Here is a 25,356-nt window from a genome sequence, read left to right on the forward strand (position 1 = left end):
TTTTTGTTGTGAGGCAAAAAAAAATCTAGCTTTTGCTGCTTGGAGGACTTTGCTCCGAGTCCTTCTTTGCTAGTGGATGGCGAGCTATCATCTGTGGTGGAGGTAGGCTATCGGTGTTTTTGGCCACTAGCTTTAGATACGTGTGTGAGATGCCTCATTAAATTAGAGTTGCTTACAACGGATGTCGACAAAGTCTTCACTCCTGGACATAATGCAGCCTACACATTACATGCACGTTCTTGCCTTTGACCACAATGAATTTGAAGTAGTGCTTATAGCTCCACCTTGAAAATGTCAACTTTTCATCGGATTGCTCCCGAACTCTGCTGTTTCGTCGAATCTCTACTTACCTAGCGTTCATGGGCATCGGAAAAACCTTTCTCCGAGTGAAAACATCATCATTCCGCGTCATTCACGTCACTTAATGTGTGAGTCAGAGGTCGGAAACTGGGGCTAGATTTTGCTAACAGAGTTGCCCAGTTAGGGGCTCGTCATCACTTTTGTCGTCAGGTTGTAGTTCGTTTGTAGTCCATGTGGCCTTTCATGTCCAACAGTTTTAAAGGAGAATTCCAGTGTGATATTGACCTAAAGTGTGTTGAAACATGATACCGAGTGTGAACGTATGTCTTATAGCCCATCTCGGCTTGTCCCCTCCACTCCAAAATCTGGCGCTAGTTAGCCGATGCTACCAACAGCTTTTTCAATGGTGGTGCTTCGGCATCGGGCTAGCCATGCAAATAAATCACTGTTTTACACCATTTACGAGGCTCAATGTATCTCCACACTTCATTGGTAGACTTCCGAGGGCCCTGACATTTAAAACGAGACATTGAGAACTTTGAAAAAGCACTGGTAGTTTACTTACAAGACGATTTACAGACAGTATCTTCACGAAGTTTAGCGTTTGCAGCCATCTTGAATTTAGTCACGATAAGTCGAGCGACGAGTAAGAATAATTCCGTGGAAATGCATGGATTCCAGTTGCTGCTACTGGAAGAAACTGGAATCCATGCATTTCCACTGAATTATTTTTGGAATCTGATCCCTTATCATACCTGTTCATTCTTACTCGTCGCCATTGAAAAAGCTGTTGGTAGCATCGGCTAGCGCCAGATTTTGGAGTGCAGGGGACAAGCCGAGATGGGCTATGAGTAGGGTTGCCAACCGTTCCGTAAAATACGGAATCGTCCCGTATTTGCAAGGAAAAAAAGATGTGTTCCGTATTTAACTGATACGGAACGCATTTTGTTCCGTATTATTGAGAATCAACTCGTGCAAATCCATGACAGATCAGTATTAAGTTAGACTATGAACGAAAAATACACGATTTGTATGAAATAAAGGGAAACTTTGCTGCTGTCATTTATCCCTCTCAGTTTGTCTGACATCACTATCCCAACAGAGAATGCACTTTTCGTTTGAGCCACTGCGAGTCACGTATATTACGCTGATAGCGTAGCGTGAGATGACATGTCTTGTAATGAGTTTTACAGTGCATCTTTTTTTCTATGACAGCATATCCGCCAGTTCAGTTGTCAAAGTTATTTGGTTTGAGTATAATAGGCTACAAAGAGTTATTTCTTTATCAAGTGTTTTTGCATCGAAATGATTCTTGTTTTGCACCAGATAGAAAATGAGTAGGCTAGTGGCTATAATGTAGACAAGATTCTTTTTTAAAATATACCAAATTGTGCACTCATTTGACTTATTATGATCTCATTTTACTAGATTGTGCATATAGAATGTAGTATATTATGTGCGCATTTTAGTAAATAATGGCTCACAATTTTGTAAAATGATGCACTATTTAGTACAATAATACATACATAATTTCAATACCCCCCCCACTAACTGAAGTGGATGCCAGTGTACTGAAGTGTATTATCGAAACCCCCCCCCCCTTCCTTATTTTCATATCAGAAAGTTGGCAACCCTAGCTGGGTGATTCTCCAACTATGGTACTTTTTCTGTCCTTGACATATATTTAAAAAAATAAAAAACATTTCCACTTTTTTATTTTTTTCACACTTACTACATATTTAGGGGAACCTATATATAAAAAAATCATTGTTCAATTATGTTGTTTTTTATAAAATATAAGACATTTTATATGCGTTTTTTACTATTTTGCCTCTGTCCCTAGGCCAGACTTTGGGTCTTTGACCTTATCTCACTTAAAATCTAATACTGATATAATTTTAAATTCAAACAGAAAGTATGCATTATAACCCAATTCATTCAAATCTACTATTTGTTTTTATATTTCTTTTCGATTTGGCATATTTTAAACATGTTAAACACTTGTCCCTTGGGTTCACCGTCATTTCCACACCTCTGCATAAAATGCAAACCCAGGCTCAGTATTCTAGATTTGTATACTCAGTAACCATAGCAACTGACACTCCAGAGGGATCCACATTGACCTCTCCAGAATAAGTCCCGCCTCCGTAACTTCCGTATCCATCCAACTTCCGGGCGTGGATTGTCTATGAGAAATAACATGGCGTTTCGAAATATCATACCGGTAAAACATCTGTAGGTAGCGAAGTTGAAAAAGCTGGTGGGCAGATTGGCCTACACACTTCTGCCATATAGTTTCCACTGGATTTTTTGATTGTCGGTGCCGTTTAAGTAGTATACTATAGACTATACTACTTAAACGGCACCGAAAATCAAAAAATCCAGTGGAAACTAGATGGCAGAAGTGTGTAGGTCAATCTGCCCAGCAGCTTTTTTTAATTTGTCACCTACAGAGTTTGACAGGTACGATCTTTCAAAACGCCATGTTATTTCCCATAGACAATCCACGCCCGGAAGTTGGATGGATACGGAAGTTAGGAGGCGGGATATATTCTGGAGAAGTCTATGGCTGAATGAAAGAATGATCCCAGCAGAGGTTAATACATAGGAGATATATCAAGGTAAATATGAGAAATACCGCGAGTATGTTTATTGTACGTCATTTCTGAACCGCTCATAATTCATTCCGATGGGAAAAATTCTGAATTTTTACAATTTCATTAGGTGTAATTTGAGATTATTTAATGCTAACTCTAAAACTAACACTAACAGGCTAGTCAAACATGAGATATTAGAGGGAAAGTGGGAAAATGTCATTTCCACGACCGTCTTTTCCACATCTGTCTCCATGGTAGTGATAGGTAGACAGTTTGGCTTGTTTTTGTTCGGTTGTGGAAATGACCATTGCTTTTGCCATTGTCTGGAAAAATGTCAAAAAATACATATTATTCCATAAAAATCAGCACAGCCAACTTCAGGGCAGGTATCTAGGCATACTGGGGAAACAAATTATGCCAGTAATATTTTAATTAAAAATGTTTCATTTTCTGAAAATGTTCAGGTCCAAAAAGTACCATAGTTGGAGAATCACCCAGCTATGACATACGTTCACACTCGGTATCATGTTTCAACACACTTTAGGTCAATATCACACCGGAATTCTCCTTTAATGTGAACTTGGGAATTTGCCCTTTTTATCACTTGAAAAGTTGCATATCTTTCTTTCACGAGCATCTTACACTATATTTTAAGCAAATACAGTTGTTAGTTTAGGAGTGAGTGTGTGTTTTAACCTTTGTTGTGGCATCCGTGTTTGTCACACATTCGATGGCAAAGCACTTGAACACTTGCTGTCGGAAAAACAAAGTAGCCATGGGGGCGGTCCTTGTCATTCCGAGGTGCTCTGAATGCACCCTTACAATAACCTGTTGCGTGTGTTTGTGGCGCGTGTGCTGGCAAGTGTGTAAAAACACTGTCTCTGATTGGCTATCATCAAACATGACTCTGCCTTAGCTAATCATAATCGCTTACGTCTTTATTAACCCACCTCCTCACTAGCTGTGAGCCAGGGGCGGATTACACAGTTTATTCAATCAATGCAAAGTAAGTAACGCACCGCATTTAACGTCCAGTAACGTTAACGGCGTTGTAGCGTTGTAAAAAGTAATTAATTATTACCCCATTACTGAAAAAATAACGTCGTTACCTAACGCCGTTCTTTTAAACGGCGTTATTCCAAACACTGTTCATTTGACAACTTGTTGTTAAAAAAGCCCACTATGCATACTTCTGTCGATATTCTTTTTTCCCTCTGACTGAAAGGATGGGGACACTGACGTCACCACAGCTTCACTTCACTGGAGCAAGTCCCTGCAAGAAGTGAGTGTAACGGGAGCGACAGGTGCGGTCCCGGGGAGTTGTGTGAGCAGGTAAGGACTTTGTTAAATTTCGTTTATCACTTTCTTAACTTGTGGGGATTATAGTGAACAGACTAAACGCTTGTTTTGCGACATTCGCTCATAGTTCTGGCAAATATTACGAACAGTTGGGATCTGTTAGACCGGGTTGTTGTTTCTAACATGGTGACATAAGGTGACTGGCGTGGGTCTGCATTTTTGACAGTATTGAGTATGCTAATGCTATATCAAATAATGTCCTTGCCTTTAGTCTACTTTGTCCATAGACAGCAGCAGTTGAGGTTCACACATTATCACCATGGCGGATGGAGGAAACACTTGTTTCAGGATCTTTCTCATTCTTCTAAATACGTTTGGGGCAGTAAGTTTCCCTGCATGACATCTTGACGTTTCTCCTACCCTTACAAAAGTAAAGGTACAAAAACGGCAGTTCCAGCAGTTTTTCTGAAGTACAATGCAAAAGGCCTACAATAGAGTTTTCCTGTCAAAAATATTGTATTTCTGCATGAAAAAAACAGTAAAGTTCAATACTCTAGTGTAACGCATAGTTTTTGTAAAGGTATGCATAACTATATTTATAAAATTGTATTTTTTGTAATTTCTAAAGTTTACCTCATCAATTACTCTGAGTTGCTGTTATTAATCAATGGTATTTCCCCCAACAGGCAGCAAGCCTGGCTCTTTTTGCCCTGGCCATTTGGGTGGCAGTGGATGGATATGAGTTGTATCCCATATCAGGGGTCTCTGGAAAGGACGATATCTTTGCCGGAGCTTGGATAGCAATTTTCACGGGCTTCGCTTTCTTCTGCACTACTGTCTTTGGCATCTTGGCCGTAGTGAAGAGCAGCCGTCTACTCGTCCTGCTGGTAAGAGCATATAATGGAGATGAATGAGACGTGTAGCGTGTGTTAGACTATGCTCCTCTTCAATGGTAGGGAAAGAACACACAGGTCCCTAATTTAAAGGACAGACAAAGAGCAAGAACAGTCTGTCAACAAGCAGTCTGCAAGACTTTGCACTTTGCCCATTCAAATTAGGGCTGATACACTTTATGCCAATTGTGTAACCATCTTTCAAATAACCTCAGTGATGAATTTTCTTTGTCTAACAGTACCTGATATTGATGTTTATAATCTTCATCTTTGAATGTGCATCCTGCATCACAGCAGCAACCCACAGAGACTATGTGAGTATCTGTTTTGATATCTAGAGCCTTTAGAAGTAGATGTACTGTATCATCAGGCCACCTCATTTGATGTTTTCATTTCTTCCCTTTGATCCTAGCTGGTGGGCAACAGCAACCTAGTGAAGAAACAGATGCTGAAATATTACGCTGATGACAGCTTTGCAGGACAACAGATCACAGTGACCTGGAACAGGGTGATGCGTGAGGTGAGCAGTCACGTCACTTGACGATCCAGGGCCTCTTGAATAGATAGGGTCTTTACATTTTACTTGTTGACCGAAACCTCTTGATTTTGATGTGACTTGTCATGGATGTCATGTCCACACCCACACCCACACCCACCATCACCACTCCAAGCTGCTACAGCACCATGTGTCCTTTTCTGTGCTGACTTGACACAGCTTGCCTAGCTGTTGGGTGCCAGTAAAAGAACCGGTTTACCATAGTGGTGTGTGGGAAACATGGAATCAGGGCAATCAGGGCAATCTCAACTCGTCAGGAGAAATTAGTCAACTGAATGCACTGCAGTGAAGGACCCCAGGTCATATGTCAAGTCTTCAGTGACCATTATTAAATGATTGTTAGAGCTAGGTACAGTTACGTTGTTTCTTGAAAGTTTCTGGGAACATCTAACACAGTGTGCAGATCCTTTTTTAAATTTTTACCTTCAGTTAAGTTTTGATCTAGCACCCGCCAAATTTGTTGGATGGGCGCACCCTGCTTTTTCTTACAGCTAGGTACCTAACAATGAAACTTCTTACGTCAGTACTGAAAATACTTCTTTCCTGAGAAATACGCAACAGATCTGTTCTTGGAGAACACTGTACATATGCTGTGATAAACACATTCTTGCAACCTCAGCTGGACCACTTCAGCAGTTGAGCTGAATGCATCTACAAAGCCATTACTAATAATGATAATAATGTTTATATGAGAGCATGATGATGGCTGTCTGAAATGTTCCTTCTGCTTGTTTAAACACTGCAACACAGGTACTGCAGAAGTGATGAACTCTAACATTGTCTTCCTACGTCTTCCCCGTCTTCAGGTTGAATGCTGTGGAGCAGACCGTCCACAGGATTGGATAGATTATAATTCCACATTTAGGATGACATACGGCACGACGTACCCATGGCCCCAGCAGTGCTGCAAGAGACTCAGCAGTTTTGAGGTGGCAGACGTGGAGGGCTGCAAGGCAGGGCTGGCCAGCACCCTCTTCACCAAGGTGGGTTACGGCATCACATTTCACACAAGCAGATCACAGTGAGTCACATTTTACACAGGTAAATCACAGTGCGTCACATTTCACACAGGCAGATCACAGTGAGTCACATTTTACACAGGTAGATCACAGTGAGTCACATTTCACACAGGCAAATTACAGTGCGTCACATTTTTCACAGGCAGATCACAGTGCGTCACATTTTACACAGGCAGATAACAGTGCGTCACATTAGGTAGATTACAGTGCAACAGAATAGGTCTTCCTTTGGCACACATGTAGTTTCAATAAATAAGACAATTAGTTATTATAAGTTATTATTATTGCTAATTCATACAGGTCAACACATTTGATGTGAATCCCAGGAGAGGATGTGTTCTTGGAACATTCAAGCTACCTGACTGTATATTGTCATTGATACAGCGGCTCTATTATCAGCCATTGAAATGTCATCATGTTGTGTCTCAGCTTACTGAACCAATCTGTAAATATCTTCTGAGACAGTCATCCCTACTATTTCCAATATGTTTCTGCTGGTCTGTGCTTTATTAGTGTGGTGGCCGTGTTAGGAGTAGGAGCAATGTTTCCTGTTGATTACTGAAGTAAATGAAAGGACCGTTTATTCCCCAGGGCTGTTTTGATCACATCGAGTCGGTGTTTAGTCGGTACACCTGGGCTGTGAGCTGGTACGGCTTCTCGGTCCTCATGTTCATGGTGAGTTTTCTTGACTTGTTAATTGTCACACTTTCCCTATGAAAAAATATCAGATCAGTTTTAATCTAAAAACATGAGTAGAGATGCTAGGTAAAGTTTTACATTTACATTAGGAACTTTGCTCATACAGTAAAGGTGATATAGGAACGTCACCTATTACCAACCGTCCTGTATTTCCAACCTCTTACGTGTATGTGTCACTTAATATTAATTTCTATACAAACCAAGACAACGGATTTCTAAAGAAACGCAAGCACCCACACCATAAGTGTATCTGAATTAGCTATGTACCAAAAATTACATTTTACCTTTGACTCGAAGAGCTGTAAACAGTGTTATAATGCTGCGTGTACAAAACCGCTTGGAGCTACAATGGAATTTTGATTTGCGACGAGAATTCTCGGTCTAACCGTTGATGTGCCGTGAGAAAGGTTGGAAATAGGCACCCACCAGCCCAGCACTAACCTCAGAGCGTGGTAAACAAAATAGGATATTTCAGGCAGTAAATGCCCCGGTAAGAACAAAAACAGATTTTTTTCACTGAATGGCTACTGAAAAATGTAAGGTTCATTTATCAAATGTTATTTTAAAGTATTAAAAAACATTGTTGTTTTAGAATGTTTCAAACGAGAAGGTTGGTAATTGGTGGTTTTACGATATATATCATGTGTAGAAATTTCAGTTAGGGAAGAAGGAGTATCCTGAGAAAAAATAACTATGGCATCACCACTGTTAATCAAATCATATCTTTGCATGTCAAAACTGAATGATGAATTTTCATGTTTTTTCCCTAACTATTATTCTCAAATGATACTTTGCTGTATTGGGTGACATTCCTATAATTCGAACATAGAATAGCATTTCAAACTATACTATAACCGAGTGTTGTCCATTTTAGTTCTGGTTAATGCTGCTGACCATGGGGTACTATCTAATGATTTGAAGAAGAGGGATTTCTTCTGCAACCACAGCGCATCAGATGGTTTCTATATACCGGCATACTACGCAAGGAACACATATCTTCATCTGTATATCTCTTGTTATGGTATTTGTATTTTACATTTCTTTTGAAAAAAAAAAGAACCAACTTGCCAGATGCCAACAATGTTTGAATACCTTGATTTCAGATTTGCTTTATCTGTTATAATTTCAATTAATTCTGTTCTATTTAAAGGTACACCATGCAGGTTTAGGTATTTTTGGCGACTGTAGAGCTCCCTGAGTCGCAATATATTTATATTTTACTCTGCTGTTGTAAATAGCAAACTTCTCGTGACTTATCCCCCCTGTACACAATGAAAATGCTTTTCTTGTGGCGGTGAAGGATTAACAACAGGCAAAAACTATTTCCAAAGAGCTATATCTACTGACAAGGTAATGTTTCACGATTCTCGCGAGATTTGTCAGGCCGCCAGTCTTGAAGTTGCATGGCTGGTTTTCTCGGTAACCAATCGCTACGTCTATGCTGTACAGCTATGCTAGGTGAATGATTCGTCTATTTAAGTAAGTTTGTTTACCATCAAATTGGCTTCATAAAGGTGAATATCTTGCATAGTGTACCTTTAATATGTACTACATTTTGTTCTCAATTTCAACAATATTGCAACAATATGCTCTGTACCCATGTCGTATTTTCTTTGTCTTTCAAATTTAAATAATTGCTGCCATCTTGACCAGGACTCCCTGGCAGAAGAGACACTGTGTCTCAATGGGACTGGTAAAGTAAAGGTTTAAATAAAAAAATAAAAAATATTTTTAACAACTCAACTCCATTATTAAATGAGTTAATATATTTGTATGAATAAAAGCATGTTTCGTAAATTACATCTCTGAAAATATCTTGACTAAGGGTGTCACGATTTCGATTTTATTTCGAAATCCATCGAAATTACATCTCAATCTCGAACTTCGAACTTAAAGCCTGTGTTGCAGGTTAAACACCACTGTTGATTAATGGGTACATAAAGCACTCAATATATCGTGAGCTTAGAATTATAAGGTTCTATCTCCGTTTAGGGTAGTTCTGAGATATTGAGCATCAAAGTTTTTACATCCCAGCTGGCAAAACTGTTATGTAGTATAATCTACTATTATAGCTCAACAAGACCATCACCCTACAGGTACTTTGAGGATAGAATATCTAAATGCTGACACATTTGGAAATGGGATTTTTTAAGATGGCCCAAATGGAGATAGAACCTTATAATTCTGAGAGCTCTGATTCTGTTCAGAATTATAAGGTTCTATCTCCACTTTTGCAAATAAAACCCTACATTTCAAAGAATAAATGTATATAACCATTGATTTTAATCAATTTATATATGTTTAATACAAGCACACAGCTTGTAGAATATAATATAATATATAATAGTATAGTGTACATCAAAGCAAGTTTGTAAGAAAAAAATATTTTATTTTTATTTTCAAAGAACATGGACATGGAAAATTACAGCTAAACAAAAAAATGTTTACTTCACATATACACCCACCCCTCTGTCCACCACAACTCCTCTGTAAAAACCTTTAGGAAGCATCTTATATATTAAAAACTGTTCATTTAGTAGATTAAAGCATACAAAATATTGTGTAACATCATGACGGTTATGTTTTCATCCCTTTCCACCCCCACCCCCTCTGTGCTCTGAAACATTTTAAAAACAGTGTTCATTTATTTCATTAAAAACTTTCTAAACACTCTTCTAATCAATAATGTATTGTTGTAATTCATTAGGTTCTTTGGTAACACTTTACTTGACGGGTAAGTTCATAACACATTCATAGCAGCTGTCATAAACTGCACATAAAGCATTCATGACTGTTTCATGAGACATGACTCAACATTCATACCAAACCTTTTATGAATGTGGAAGACAGAACGATGACAACTTGTCAAAATAAAAGTCCAACAATCGCAAAGCAGCATTGCCGTTTTTCTCTCCAGCCTTTGTAAATATTTCATGAATATCTTATGAAGTCTACATCGAATGTCACTTTACTATACAAGTTGTGAAGTATTCATAATCACTGAATTTAACACTGGGAGGTAAACTAGCCTACATTCAGCTGACCCGTATTTGTGTAACCTGGAACGGTTGGACATTCCCAGTAGCAAAAGATGAGAAATCATCTGCAAATGTATCATAAAACAAATACATTTTTAGGAAACAAAAATTATTTGCTTGACCATGTTCTGTCTTTTTGGCACTGGAGTAGCCCATTGACTCAGATGTGACGTGATCAGGTAAGAGGTTTGGAACAAAAACGGCAATGCTGCTTTGCAATTGTTGGACTTTTATTTTGACACATTTTTGTCGTTCTGTCATCCACATTCATGAAAGGTTTGGTATGAATGTTGAGTCATGTCTCATTAAACAATCATGAATGCTTTATGTGCAGTTTATGACAGCTGCTATGAATGTGTTATGAACTCACCCGTCAAGTAAAGTGTTACCGGTTCTTTTTTAAATCCTCCACCCTTGACATCCCCTCCTCTCCACCCATATACCCCCCCCCCCACACACACACACTGTTACTAAACATCATTAAACACTTTTTAAAAACACATTGTTAATTTATTTGACAAGATAGTGTTAAACTATGAGACAGAAATTCCACCCATCTATAGAAGCACCCACCACTAGATTCTGCTGTCCTCTTTGCCGCTCCCACTCCCTTTGGAGGACTTTCACCACTATCATTTCTGTAACAAAAACAATTTAATTATTATCCTGATATAAATGGGGCAACTTTTATCAAGACACCAATAATCTAGCAAGCTTAAAAAGCTAGTTAGCTTGCATTTATGGAAGGGGAGTAAGTTAGAAATTGGCGTTATATTAGGCTGCAGTCATCAAGACACCAATAATCTAGCAAGCTTAAAAAGCTAGCACCTAGCTAGCTTGCATTTATGGAAGGGGAGTAAAGTTAGAAATTGGCGTTATGTTAGCTAAGCTGCAGTTTCCCATCTACAAGGATACAAGGATGTTTATTTGTCCCATACATAGATTTACAGGTGCAAAACTGTAAGCGAGCTGTTGGTGAGCTAGCAAGCTAATGCTAACATTCGCTAGCAAACGAATGCTAACATTTGCTAATGCTAAACTAGCTAGCTAGCTACCTTGGCAAACAAGCTGGTTTACATTAGTTAGATAATGATTTGTAAATTTAGTATTGTATACCAGCTCTATGTGTTTCAACTTACCGATCTCTTCTAGTACTAGCGTCTGTACATTTACATCTTTTGGGCGCCATCTCCGGTTTCAAATGTCCAGGCTAATGTCCAGCCCTTAGCCCTGTGTCCAGGCTACAGAGCTAAGAGGTGGGTTTTGATTGGTCCATCCGTGTTCATTCAGGGTTTTGATTGGATACTGGAGATAGAACTTTATAATCCCAACTCGGTTTATGTTTTGTGAGATGGAACCTTTTTATTTTATTAATAACTGACTAAAAAAATATTTTTTTTACAAAAATAACACCACACAGGCATTAATAAACACCTAATGAATCAGATTATGTCAAAAACTCAATTTCGACCAAAAGTGGAGATAGAACCTTATAATTCTAAGCTCACGATATGTATATCATTTAAAAATATACCCTCGTTTTGGAGGGTATATGTTTTACATTCATTCCTATGGGAAACGGTCGCGGTTACACTTTCAACATAAAGTTACATATTTACACTTCGAATTTCGTTACAGCATTTATATGACAACGACCCTATGGTCTAACAAAGATAACAATGTCTTCCCATTTTAGTTTAATGCAATTTTCTGAATTTGAGAGGCCTCGTTATGAGGCTACATAATGCACCTATTCAGTTCAATATATTATGCTTATAACATTACGACACTTTTTTTGTTACTGTCAGTGAACAGCACCGAATGAAAGTCAACATGTTCTTTATATCTAGTGATAGTGATCATGTCGTTAGTTCAGATAAGTAGGCTACCGGGCAAACTTAGTCAGAAGATCAGAATATGAAGCATCATGATAGCTAGCTGGGCTAACTTTTTAGTCCCACCTGTGAGCCACCCCAGTTAGCTTCTAGCCGCCGCCGATTAGGCTGGTCGTGTCTTCAGCATGAATATTTTCATAACTACTACTCGTGATTGATTGCCATTGACATCGTCAGGGTACGGCTTACCAAAGAGGGAGATAATATGGGCAAGTCGCAGTTTTGCAGGTGCTTGTGTGGGCTGTGCCGTCCCGATGGAAACTGTGGTGAAGAGCTGCAGTAACTAGGGAAGCGAGTGCATTTTGGCCGCTGGTCGAGGAGCTCCCCTGTGACCAGCATAATGACATGATCTATCTAGCTATCTATCTGTCTATATACATATCTAGGCAATCTATAGCCTATCTATTTATCTATAATCTGCGCTATCTACTGCTGAACAATCCCTTACTCGTCTCTCTTTACTCCTCTCTCGTTACTCTCAAGCAAGCTCCGCTCTAGAATCTTTGCTCTCAAGGTGGGCTTTGGTCTGGTCTGTAGTCTCCCCAAGGTGACGTAATGCAATGCATTGTGGGGGAAAGGAGAATCACTTCAAATGCTGTGAAATAGTACCTGCTTTTTCGTATTATATTCCGTTTTGTGATACCCAACAACATCAAATACAATGGATAACAGTTTAAATGTTTATTATAAACAAGCAAATTGTGCAAATTCGTTGAAAAATGAACCCTGCAACACGGCCTTTAAAAGTAGAATCGACGATGCAGCCACACCCCCAATCTCACGTCCAACATGTATGGCAAGCCGCACAAACACACATGCACGTGATGAACTGCAGCGTCAACACTCCTCTAATTTTAAGCTGCAGCCAGTTAAAATATAGGCCTACACATCAATCTACCGAAATCAAAGCCCCTCTTGCTACTTTGAAATCACCGGTGTGGAAGTATTCGTTCATTCACGTCAATTAAAACTAACTTAGCCTACTCAACTTAGCAAGTGAAACGATGGTCTAATTACAGTCCAAAGTTACTTTAAAGCTACATTGTGTACTTTTTTGAGTTAATTCTTAGCAAAAACCCATTTGTTCTTTCAAAAATATGTGCTCATTCATGTGTAATTATTTCCACTTACTAATCAAAGTATTCTCGTAAGTGTAGAATCTGCTATTCCAAATACATACGCGCGAGTCGCGCAAATGGCTGAATCCATGTTGCTCCTCCATCTTTGAAATACATTCGCCAACTAGGGACATTCCTGGAAATTCAGCTCCGCCTTTCGCGCTTGTAGGCAACACTCATTGCATGATCAGTCTACTCGCGACTGCCGGCAGATTTGAAAGTCTGTTGAAAATGGAGGATTACAACTATTCTCGAGGACATGAAAAGGAGTCGCCAAGGAAGCGAAAAAGAGAATTAAAACGCCAACGCGACCGGAAAAACAACAGACCAAAGTCAATATTGGAGTGGCTTTTCTAAGATGGAAAGAGCTCGTGAGGAGCAAGGATTTTAAAAGGGACGCCGAAATTGCCTGCTTTCTCCTCGACAGGTAATTTGGCCTATTCGTGTAAACATACAGTCTATGGTGTAAATTCGAAGTTTTATAGTTGCTTGGCTTAGTATAGCATGGTTGTCCATAACGCTAGAATGACGTCTGGGATACTTTTCCTCGCGTCGATGAAAAAGGATTGTAACATAAATCTGCTATGACGGATCACAGGCAAAGGGCACTAAATTGTAGTTATTTTTCATTGCTTTTGCTTTGTAGCCTAAATATTATATCCTAATCTGATAATGCTAGTGTAGCCAATTCCAAGGGTGACGTTCACATCCTGAGGCCTGTCCTGTAGTCTTATTAATTGTAGACGTAGCCTACTAAATTGTCTGAACGTTTTTCACTGCATGAAAACAATTGTTGATTCTATGTGATTGTTGTTTGATAATAACTGAAAGTATATTTTTAATATCTTGGTGTTTACCATTTTATGTACTGTTATATGTTGTGAAACGCTCTGCTTATTCATTTCAGATGAGCATCTTGGCGCAATTGCAGAAGCCCCTGAAATTGAGAACCTTGAACAGAGGTAACCCATCAATGCTCATAATGTCTATACCCGATGACATTCTCTATTGTATATTTTCATGATATAAGCATTTATATATATTTTTTACAAAGCCTACATGACATGAGCATCGTGGAGGAGGATGTGGACGAAATTCAATGGTCTTGTTATGTGATGCACGTGCATGCCTTCATTGTAACCTTGCCTGTAACTCAGTCTAGGCAAAATAGCACTATACAGATTAGTAACAATATGTTGAACTATATAAAATGGCGTGTATGTCTAACGACACTGCATGTCTTCCACAGGATCAGCTTTCCAGGAGACTGCAAATTTAGAATGATGGCCCATGTTGCTTCAAAGGCACCATACAAAAAGGAAGGGTTCATGTGTAAATACCATAATTTGTTAATTTCTGTAAATAAATATATTGCAAATAACATTGTTGACCATGTTACTGTCATTTGGTGTTTCAAAATGGTAAATTACCACAACTCCTTTTTTAATTATAAGTTTGTGGATGTAATGTATGAGGTACAGCATGAACAGTCTCTTATCAATTCTAAAAGTTTTTATTTTCATGAAAGCAAAATATAGCGATGTACCGGTGTAAAATAAATTAAATACAGTTTTAAAAGGAACAGGCAGTACAAGAACACTAATACAAAACTATTTACAATAACACAACATTACAACATTATAGGAAGGTGAAATAAATTCCAGAGATGTCCCTGAGGGTCAGGGAATTTATCCCTTATCCTACACACACAGCTTGGGATCACTCTTCTATTACCCTGTCCTAGAGACCCATGCTGCCAGAAAATGAAATGTCTGTAGGTAGCATATCTGAACTCTATTGTCATCACCTGGCTCTCTTACATGGCCTAATGCTGTGATGTCTGTGATGTACTGCCTGTGAATCTGGAGAAAACCTTCATCTAGGCAGTGCTGTGTGTAGTGAGGCAGAAGGCTCACACAGGTGGCAGGGTTTTGTCCACAGCATTTTCTCTTCTGATCGATTGGCATGTCTCTGCAGTGTGTACAACTACACCAAGGCATCCCTGGCACAGGTGGGGGGACGACATGTCTGCACTGATGCATCAAACACCAGACCTGGCTGCCTCACTATAGCAACTGTGTGGTGAGGTTCCTGTGCTCTTGCAGGCTCATTCCATCCACAAGTCTGAAGAAATAAGACACAAGAAATAAGATCAGATAGGCTTGTTTAGGTAGCAAAGTTAGATTGTTAGCAGAGTAGTAGTAATAGTAGCCTACTCTGTGTCATTTTTCAAGTGTTCACACAAAATGATGAATACTATGTATGTGTATGGACAATGAAAAGGTGAAAATGTTGTGTAACATTTTCTATAGACCATAACGTAATTATGTGTCGTGATTTCACTGGGAGACAACTCTCATCATGCAGTTGACTGGCAACAGCTAGAAATTGCTACAAACAATTGAGATACAAACAGGCAGGGAAGCTACACCAAGCGCGTGACTGAAGCGTTCCGTTCACAACGCGTAAAATCAATTTTAGATGAATGGTCTATTTTTTTTCTGCAGCAGACGCAACGCAAACGAACGTGCCTGGTGCAGCTTCCGAGCTAATTTCGGTGTCATTGACATTGATACTGTTCAGAGAAATATATTAAAAACACAAACCTCCGTTGCTTCTCTCCTTTGTCTTTGAAGTTCTTCCAGTCTCTCCTCGTCATCTTTTGGAGTCTTACTTTTTCTTTGCCTAGGAGGTCTCATCGATCCTCTGCTACCGGCTCTTGGCTTTTCTTTACCTTTCCCTCTTCCTTTACCTTTCCCTTGCACCTCCGTTGCATCGACTGATCTCTGACTCTGCTCACTGAGAAAAATAGTAGGCTACGCTGTAAACATTGCCTTTACACTATTAATCTCGCACATACAGAATAACGATAGCACTGAATCTACTGTACTATAACATTAGCATGCATTCGTTTGGGAACCTGATAGCTGATGCTAGCAATGAAATAGTAGCCTACCAAAATAATGAAAACGTAAAACTAGGCTATTCACTTTACATAGAGGTCATACCCAACATGTTTACTGGCTATATAACTAAATGCAATGTGTAATTGTTTTCTAAAGTAACCTTATAACTGTAAGGAACACCGGACGAAGTCGTAGTACTGGAAGCAATGTTAACTTTGGCATGAAACGGCCACCGTAGGAGTTAAAATGCGCTCGGAATGGGAGGGGCTAGAAAGTAATATTCAGTTGGTTGTCATATAGAATTTCACCGCTAGATGGGAGAAGTTCTTACACAAGGTAGCTTTAAGGCTTAAAATGCACATTTATAAGTAGGCTACATATTCCATGAACACTAACCTTGGGTCTCTTCGGAGTGTGCTGAAACAATGAAATTAACATTCTGTGTTGTGTCATTTTACCATGTTCACGTCTCTGTTTTAGCCTAATGTTAGTTCTGTTTACATTACAACCTCGCGGTTGGAACGGTTTCAAAGCGGTTTCAAAATAAAAGCCCCCCGAAAAAGAAAAGGCCAAAAAGAGTAAATAACATATAAGGAATGCATTAGGGCAATTCCATGCAAAGGTCATCCTTACCATGGAAAAAAAAAAGTTGTGCATACGCAAATAGAACTGTTGTTAAAATCTTCATTTAGGTCTATATTTTATTGTTTGTAACTGATCTGATTGAATTTGATGGAGAATGACACTATTTTTACATCATAAATATGGTGTGCATCCATACAGAAACAACATATTTCACATGGTAATATTATACATATTTCAAAAGTGGATAAATGGACCCAATGTTCAAACAAATTGTGTCATTTGACAAATTCCAGATCGACAAGAGAATGGTAGAGTAATGTCTATGCTCAGCTTGCCTTTAAGAGCACAACTCCTTACATTTGTAAGGGTTTTGTTTTTAAGTCAGCAAGTTCCATGGCCATGTCACATCCATAACGTTTTATAGGAAAAGTTTATGCTACACATACAGTGTTGATGCGACAATGTCCATAGTGTCTGTGCAAAGCTGATTTATATCAATGTAAAGTGTGATGACCAAATTGTGCCCCTTTCTTACTTTTAAAACCTGTAATGGTGCGTTATGGATGTGACGTTATGGATGTTACATAATGTGAATTTACAAGACTGGGGACTTTATTATACCTCAAAGCCGATAAAACGTCTGTTCTGGTGGCATGTCAGTTTCAACGCATTTCAACTTAGTGTTTATAATTGACATTTCAAAGATTATTAGGTTGATCAAAACCACAGGGAGGCCTTGCCTAACCATTAGCAAAACAAACATAATATTAAAATACCTCCAGTGATTAGCCTAGCCATAGCCTATTTTTAAGTGGCCTAATAACGAAAATCTGAGCGATATCTTCCTGTAACTGTCATACTGTTGTTGTACAGTAACTGGGTTATCGTGTCAGCTGCTAGCTGGTGAAGATGGCTGACTTTGCAGCTGGAGTTAACATAGCAACCTCGTTCTGTTGCAGATCTGTTCAGCCTGCCGTTCACGTCTGCTTAACACAGTTTAATTTTAAATGTGACACGATATGACAGCATTTGAAGCGTCAGGTCCTCTGTAGCTAATACCCACAGAGTAACATGAGTAAGGGCAGCAATAAACTAGATGTACCGCATAGCGGTACAAAATATGACCGCCTCTCAGTCCTGCATATTCTCTTCGCAAAAATAAATCACGCTTGTCAATTTGTCTCCATCTCCTACTCCTGCAACTCATGTGCATGCAAATGTGTGCATATGTGAGTTTGCTTTTGTTTATAAGAGTGTGTGTGTGTCTGTGTGTGTGCATGTGCGTATGCGTGCCTGTGTTTGTGTGTTTATGTGTGTGTGTGTGTGTGCGTGTGTGTTTGCATGCCCACATGCGTATGCGTGCCTGTGTGTGTGTGTTTATGTATCTGCATTCATGTGGGTGGGTGTTTGTGTGTGTGTGTGTGTGTGTGTGTGTGCTTGCCTGTCTGTATGTGTTTATGTGTGTGTATGTGCTTGCCTGTCTGTATGTGTGCGACTGTGCGTGTGTGTGTGTGTGTGTGTGTGTGTGTGTGCGCATGTGTGCACTTGCGCGTGCATGTACTTTATGTGTGCAAATCACAAATGAGTGGGTATGGGTTAGGTTCATGCGGGCTCTTGAGACTATACCATAAATATTTTGTCATCTTGGGTGCAACGGTTCAGGTAGGGCTAGTTATTTAGGGGAGTGGCCACCAAGTTTCATGTTCCCTGGTGTTTCAGTAACCCGGGAATCACTGACCAAAATTGATGACAGTAAAAAGAAAAAAATAAATGTATTTTTATATTTTAAATTACTTGTTGTCCTGATTCTTCCTGTGGATCTTAGTGGGCACTGAGGAAGCAATAATTTCATCGCTAGTTTTTCATGATTACTATTTCAATTGTTTCATATCAAAATTCACTACTTAACTATGTGTTTTATGTAGTTTGTCGAGGACTGGTTCAGACACGTCACATCCATAACGTAAAACCGTCACATCCATAACGCCAGTTTTTCCTACATAATGCATTACGAAAATGACGCATAGTTTCAAAAACACACTTTTTGTGTTCATTCAAGTCTCCTTCATGGTACATATATCATAGTTTCGGCAGTTTCCTTCAAAATTCACAGAGTTTGTAGAAAACCTGTAATCTCTCACAAAAGTGTGTCCATTTCATGTCACATCCATAACGCTGATAAAATGCCTTGTATTCTTAGGATGAAATTGATTATATGAAATTTGAGGATTTCTCAGTATTCAGGACAGAGGGCAAATTAATTCACTGATACTAATTTTGCCCCCACTCTAAGGCATTTTGTTTACCAATATGAGTCCAATTGTCACATCCATAACGCTGGAACTGCCCATTAATAGTAATATTTTAAAAAGATCGAAAATCGAATCGAATCGTGAATTTAAAATCGAAAATTACATCGAATCGAGGATTTGGAGAATCGTGACACCCCTAATCTTGACATGTTTCATGACTTGAATGCCATAATTAGTCTTTGTTTCCTGTGACGCACCCAGCACACGGCACCATTACAACACACCTTGCTTGTGACAAGTGGACACACCACGGGAACGGTGTCCTGACTTGTGGAAAACCAGGATGATGTTTGTTTTCATGTGCCACTTCTTTTGGGTGTACACTGATCAGACAGCTGGAACTGGATAAACAGGTTAAACGACTTGGTATCAGTTGGGTGTCGAATAAAATTCCATCCACTCAAATTACAGCAGTTAAGTGTCCGCATTATGGGATAGAGGGATTTGCTGCAGCACGTCTACTAAGAATAGAAGAACAGGATTTCAGGTGGTAAACTGTCGATTTCATCATACAACACAAACTGAACTATAAACTTTATGTCAGGTCATAGTTAACAGGTAAGCAGTAGATTGAAAATAAAAAAATAAAAGGAACAATGACAAGGTTGTGTCATTGATGTGTCCATCAACTTTTTATTCACACATTGGAAAATATTACAAAATAAGATGAACTGCCTTTTTGCAAAGTGCTATAAGGCTGAAGGGAGAACATTGGACTGAAAGTTCAGGTTACAGTGCATTCATGTACCAACACATACACACCAACAGAAACACAATCTCTCGTTCACACACACACACAGGTAGTATAGCCATTTTAAAGGAGGATGTTTCTAACTTGAAAGAACTTTTCAATGTACTTCACTGTTCACTGCATAGATATGAGTCCAAAAGAGGAAGCAGTCTCTCTCTTTCTCTCTGTCTCACACACACACACACACACACACACACACACACACCAAGGCTCACTTTGTACCACGACAATATGTTAAGATACCATACATGCTCTACCGTGTACCTTTCAGACCATCACAGCAAATAGCCCAAGTCAAAGACCACTGGGGGGGTGTTTAGTTACATTGTACAAAAAAAGTGTGCAACGTTGTCTTCCGTCTACAGGTATTCTCAGAGACAACAGTTGTGCTGGAGTCGAGGGCATGGGCTCTCTGGTGCTGGGACCAGATATAGCTGCTCTCACCCATTTGTGTTTTCACAGGCTGTAGATGAGATGACAGCCACGCCTCAACAACTTTGTTTTTTTTTTACGGTTCAGTTTCCAGATTACTGATTGTTCCACCAGAAAGGCACCAAAAGCACTGAATGACTTGCTGGGTGGTAAAAAAAAAGCTACCACATCTAGCCATCATTCAATAACACCCGACACAAATTTTATGCATTTCCTTCTCTCATCCTTAGCATTTTTTTCCCTGCACCAAAACAAAACTGCAATGCAGCCCCTTCATTTTCCAGTGCTGTTCGAGGGGAACTAAATGACAGGGATATTATGGGTAGGGTAGAAGTGCTAAGCACTGGGCAGAAATGACTTTAACTGTTCAAATATGTCTATGCTGGCAATGCTCATCTCCTAGACCAATTAATTAACCTGTTGTGATGGATGGAAACAGCAATAAATAAGGAAGAAAGCACAATATGCATGTGCCATGTCTGACTCTGGACTTCAGTACTTCATACGTCTTATTAATGGACAGGGTCCCTCTATGACGCTCATTCATTCATCAGGCATTTCTTGCTTGTTATTTACCACTTACATATAGAGATCAAGTGGTTTGTTTGGATGAAAGTAGCTATAAGCTACTTAAAAAAAAACATACCTTCTTACCAGTACCATTGAAGAAGAATAAAAATAAGATCCTCCACTTTCACTCTCATGCACAGACCAAGGAGAAACACTGTACTCCAATTGAATTGTAAAGAATAAAAAAAAAAATACTATCCATCGATCGATAAACATTCATGCTGATTACAGACCACAATGCATTGGGGATCGTACTGGATTGTAAAACGGATTATTATCAGGGGCTGTTCAAGAGAAGAAAAACATCCTTGAAGGATGAGTATAGTTAGATCACGACATCAGGAAACATTTCCCAAACACCCACACACTCCCAAATACACACACACACACACTGGTTAAACCATGAGGGGAACATGAGTGCTCCTTAGACTGATCACCTTCTTTAACACAAGGCAGTGTTTTTCCTAACAATGTGCTTTTTGTAGCTTACCGAGGCAGATAAAGCTGTTAGGAGACACACACACACACACACACACGCACACACACGCCTAGTAATGCGTGCATACACTCCCACACTGTTCAGGGACGAAGACAAACTAATTCTACTTATTCACATTCTTCCAAAAAAAAAAGAAGAAAACTATATTACATGACTTCACAATGGAAAAACTCAAAATAAATTAAAAATGTAAAAAGCAATTAACAAAACTCAAAACTACCGAAAACATGTCAAAGCCGAATATTCACATGGAGAAATAGTTTAAAAAAGCCTTGAAAGTCCATTAAAATTACCAGCAGCTTTTGAAAGAATATTTTTTCAGTTTTCTCGAGGAAAATAAAATACTAAACTTACTTCCCTGTACAATTTCCACTGTGCTATTGTGTGCGAGAGATACAGTAGGCTAACCGAAAACCAATGACACCTACACCTGAAAAATATAGTCAACAAAACCTAGGTGTGCAGGAATACCTGATACTCCACTAAAAAGCATAGCAGCTACACGCCTCTCCTACGCCCCCTGTTGGGCAAGCACAGTCTGTTCTGGAATGTTTTCAAATCTAAGCCACTTAACGGTTCTTTTCTTTGATCTGTCCTCCTCGTTCATGCCATATCTGCATTCTCATTGGTCCGATCAAGTGAGAGGGGTCAGGAGGGTAGTGTGGGGTGTGGGGTATCGGACATTAAAGAGGCGCGAGGGGGTGGGGGGTGGGTGTCACAGGGTGAGACTGGACGGACGGACGGGGACCCTCATGAAATGATGCCGGCTCCTCCTGATGGAGGTCATCGCTGTCGATCTTGTGAGATGTCACAACTCGGTGGATATGTGCGTAATGCCTTTCTTAACATCCTCAAGTCCTGAAACAATCAAACACTGACAAGTCCCTGTAGTGCTGTAGGCATAGATGCGTTGTCTAAAGCTGCTCCCTTTACCCCTGGAACACCCGTCTCGCTCTTGTCTTGATGAAGAACAGAAGCTCCTGCCATGGGCCTCTGGTGCCCCCTTGTGGCCCCTGGTGGCTTGTGTGCTTTTGTGAGCCTCACTGCTCTTCAGCAGTAACTCCTGGTTTGGCCCTCGGTGTGGATGGTCCAGTTGGGTCCCGGCAGGCTGCCCTGTCTGGCCAGTCCCCTCTGGTTGCGATAGGTCGGAGGGGGTCGGAGCGACGGGTCCAGCACCACATCCCGCCGCGGGGGGTACTGCGGACTGGGCTGGACCGGATACTGGCTGTACTGGAAGCCCCCGGGTTGGTTGGCGTACCCTCGTGGAGTGCCCAGGGCCAGGTTGGAGAAGGCTGCGGAGGGTGGCGTGGCAGCGTGTGGGGAGCCCGGGTATGGAGGGCGCAGCTCCTGGGGGCCGCGGTGTTGGTAGGCCCCGTCTGGATAGTGAGTCCGTGGGGGGTAGGGGTTAGCGGTTAGGGCCTCACCCTGGGAGCCGGGCATGAAGTCCTGACTGCGGTAGTACTTCAGGACCTGGTCACCAGACGGCATGACGTCGAAGGCCTGCCGGTACTGACCCCCGGAGGACCTGCGCAAGGGGTCCTGACGGTGGAAGGCCGCTGATGGGTCCCGGAGCGAGCTATGGCGGGTCGGCGCCGGAGTGTAGACGTTGTAGGCCGGAGGAGGCTGCTGATGCTGCAGCTGGGCCTGCTGCTGACCGGCATATGGGTTGGGCGGGTGCTCGACACGCGGAGAGGACGAGGTCGAGGATGACGCGACCGTGCAAGCGCCCGCTTCGCTCTCCTCTTCCGCCAGTTTCTCGATCAGCAGAGAGGCGATCTCCTTCCCGCTCAGGCACTGACTCGGACCCTGGCTTTTCTCGCCGCTGGAATTCTGCGGATCAGAGCGGCTCCGGAAGTGGGAGGCAGCCGCCAATTCCGACGAAGCGGACTGTGGAATGTCCAGTGAGCGGGAGTCCAGTGCCAAGCTGCTGTGGCAGGGACTGTCCACGTTGTGGGAGGGGCCATCCTGCTGAGGGGCGTGGTGTGGCGACTCCTGCTCCTCCTCTGGCGGGGGCTCGGGAGGAGGGGCCAGAGGTTCGGACACCTGAGAGGCGTCGCCGTCCAAGTCGGTGGTCAACCAGCCCTTGGTGCCGGCTGCGGCATTCTGGGGACTGGCGAAAGGGAAGTTGACGTAAACAGGCTCCGGCTGGGACTGAGCATGCTCCTTGGAGGGGGCTGGCTTGGGAGTCTGCGTGGGGGAGGGCTGAGTCGTCTGCGGGTGGAGCGCTTTGGCCGCGCCGTGCTGAGAGGAGGCCGAGGCGGCAGGCGGCTCCTCCGTTTTTGGGGTCTCCACGTAACGGTAGCACACCTTGCCGTTCTCGAAGTACGGGTGCAGCTGGGAAGCGGCGAGGTCGCCCGACGCCTGGGAGCGCTGGGAGCGCGCGGAGCTGCGCTGGTGCACGGACAGGGGGATCCCGGCGGCCGCGGGGCTGAGGGGGAGGGGGTGCAGCTCGTTGCGAGGGAGCCGCACCGAGGACGAGGCCTGCCGCTGCGGTCGCGGGCCGTGCCCGTCCAGAGCAGACCGCTGCTGCTGCTGCTGCTGGTGCGAGTGCCCGTGGGAGAAGGAGTAGGAGTGGGAGTGCGCTGCCGCCCACGCCCGGGTGGCTTCCGCTGACCACAGCTGTGGTGCCCGTCCGCCGGGACTGCCGCCGCTGGGGGCCTGAGGGTGGTGGTGGTGGTGGTGGTGTCCTCTAGACACCGGCCTCTGGTTCAGTGCTGGGTCGTTGGGCGCCGGCCGGTAGTTCCCCTCCACGTCCAGCCGCATGTTCATGTAGCTGTGGCGAGCGTAGCTCGGGGGAGCCTGCGGGTGCTCGGGGGCCGCGATCTCGTAATAGAAGTTCTCCACCACGCCCGGGTCCTCGGAGGAGGACGGCACCGGGCGGATGTAGGCAGGAGGGGGCGGCTGCTGCTGCTGCTGCTGCGGTGGAGGAGGCGGCAAGGGCAGCCCGGCCGCTCTGGCCGCGTGGTAGCGGGCCAGCAGGTCAGAGGTGCTGGCGACCCGTTCGGAATAGGCCCGGGACAGGCCCGACGGGTTGCCCTGCGGCTGGCTCATCATGCGGCGGACGCGGCCCGCGTCCAGGGAGCGCCGGGAGTAGTCCTGCCGGTCAGCCCTGGAGAGCGGCGCCCGCTGCGGGGCCAGGTCCAGGGGCTTGGGGGGCACTTTGGGGCGAGTGGGCTGGAAGGCACGGACCTGGGCCAGGGGGGAGCTCTCGGAGCGCGAGTGCAGGAGCTGGGAGTGCGGTGGGTTGGGAGGCTGAGCGGTGGGCTTGGAGAGCCCCCCAGGTGACCTCTGCGGCTGCTGGAGGTGTGGGGCGGAGAACTGGCGGGAGTACGCCGGGGGCTTCCTCTGAGGGGGGGCGTCGGAGGAGGCGGAAGGGCTGTGTTTGGAGGAGGAAGGGCCAGCCTGGGCTGAGGGCGAGAGCTGCTGGTTCTTGTAGATGGGGCTGGGGGTCTGGTCTCCATCTCCAGACGAGCTCCCAGCAGACAGCTCCGAGTTGGACGCCCCCGAGTCCGACACCGAGGTAGTGGACGAGAGGGTCCCTGTGTCCTGTTAAACAAAAGACGACACGACACACAGACATTAGCTGGGCAATAAAAGGGATGACACCGTTAGACACAAACAGCCAAGTTCACAACATTTCACATCCTTCAAATACCTCTTCCTAGTCATAATATAATAATCATTATATTCTAACTATCCTTCAAATACCTCTTCCTTTATTTACTTTTCATGATAGCTTTTTAGCCGGTCAATAGTCATCAAAGATAACAATTAGCATTTCTGGAATTAAGAAGGTGAATTGAGAGCATTTTAATTTAGTGATAACCTTTAACAATGTAGGAAAAGGAAGCGAACACCATATCCTTTCCTTCTTTCTGATGCACGCA

General features: G+C 42.3%; 2 protein-coding genes across 8 annotated transcripts in view; one reads left to right on the top strand and one right to left on the bottom strand.

The window, feature by feature from the left end:
- Positions 1-3,874: 3,874 nt before the first annotated feature.
- upk1a (uroplakin 1a) lies at positions 3,875-9,106 on the top strand. Its single transcript, XM_076280734.1, has 9 exons — positions 3,875-3,903; positions 4,123-4,229; positions 4,468-4,578; positions 4,883-5,083; positions 5,329-5,403; positions 5,502-5,609; positions 6,452-6,628; positions 7,256-7,339; positions 8,238-9,106. The coding sequence occupies exons 3-9, from the start codon at positions 4,516-4,518 to the stop codon at positions 8,280-8,282; spliced, it is 753 nt and encodes a 250-aa protein (XP_076136849.1). The 5' UTR covers positions 3,875-3,903; positions 4,123-4,229; positions 4,468-4,515; the 3' UTR covers positions 8,283-9,106.
- Positions 9,107-19,836: 10,730 nt separating this feature from the next.
- arhgap33 (Rho GTPase activating protein 33) overlaps positions 19,837-25,356 on the bottom strand; it is a 53,731-nt gene continuing 48,211 nt past the window's right edge. For all 7 annotated transcript variants that reach the window (XM_076280737.1, XM_076280735.1, XM_076280741.1 and 4 more), the window contains one exon: positions 19,837-25,015. In XM_076280737.1, coding sequence (XP_076136852.1) covers positions 22,520-25,015 — 2,496 coding nt within the window. In that variant the 3' untranslated portion in view covers positions 19,837-22,519. The remainder of the gene's footprint in view (positions 25,016-25,356) is intronic.

The sequence above is a fragment of the Alosa pseudoharengus genome, unplaced genomic scaffold, assembly GCF_046254945.1.
Source record: "Alosa pseudoharengus isolate Yale_2024_CS ecotype anadromous, Long Island Sound unplaced genomic scaffold, YU_APseudo_1.1 YU_APseudo_1.1_scf_12, whole genome shotgun sequence".
NCBI lineage: Eukaryota > Metazoa > Chordata > Actinopteri > Clupeiformes > Clupeidae > Alosa > Alosa pseudoharengus.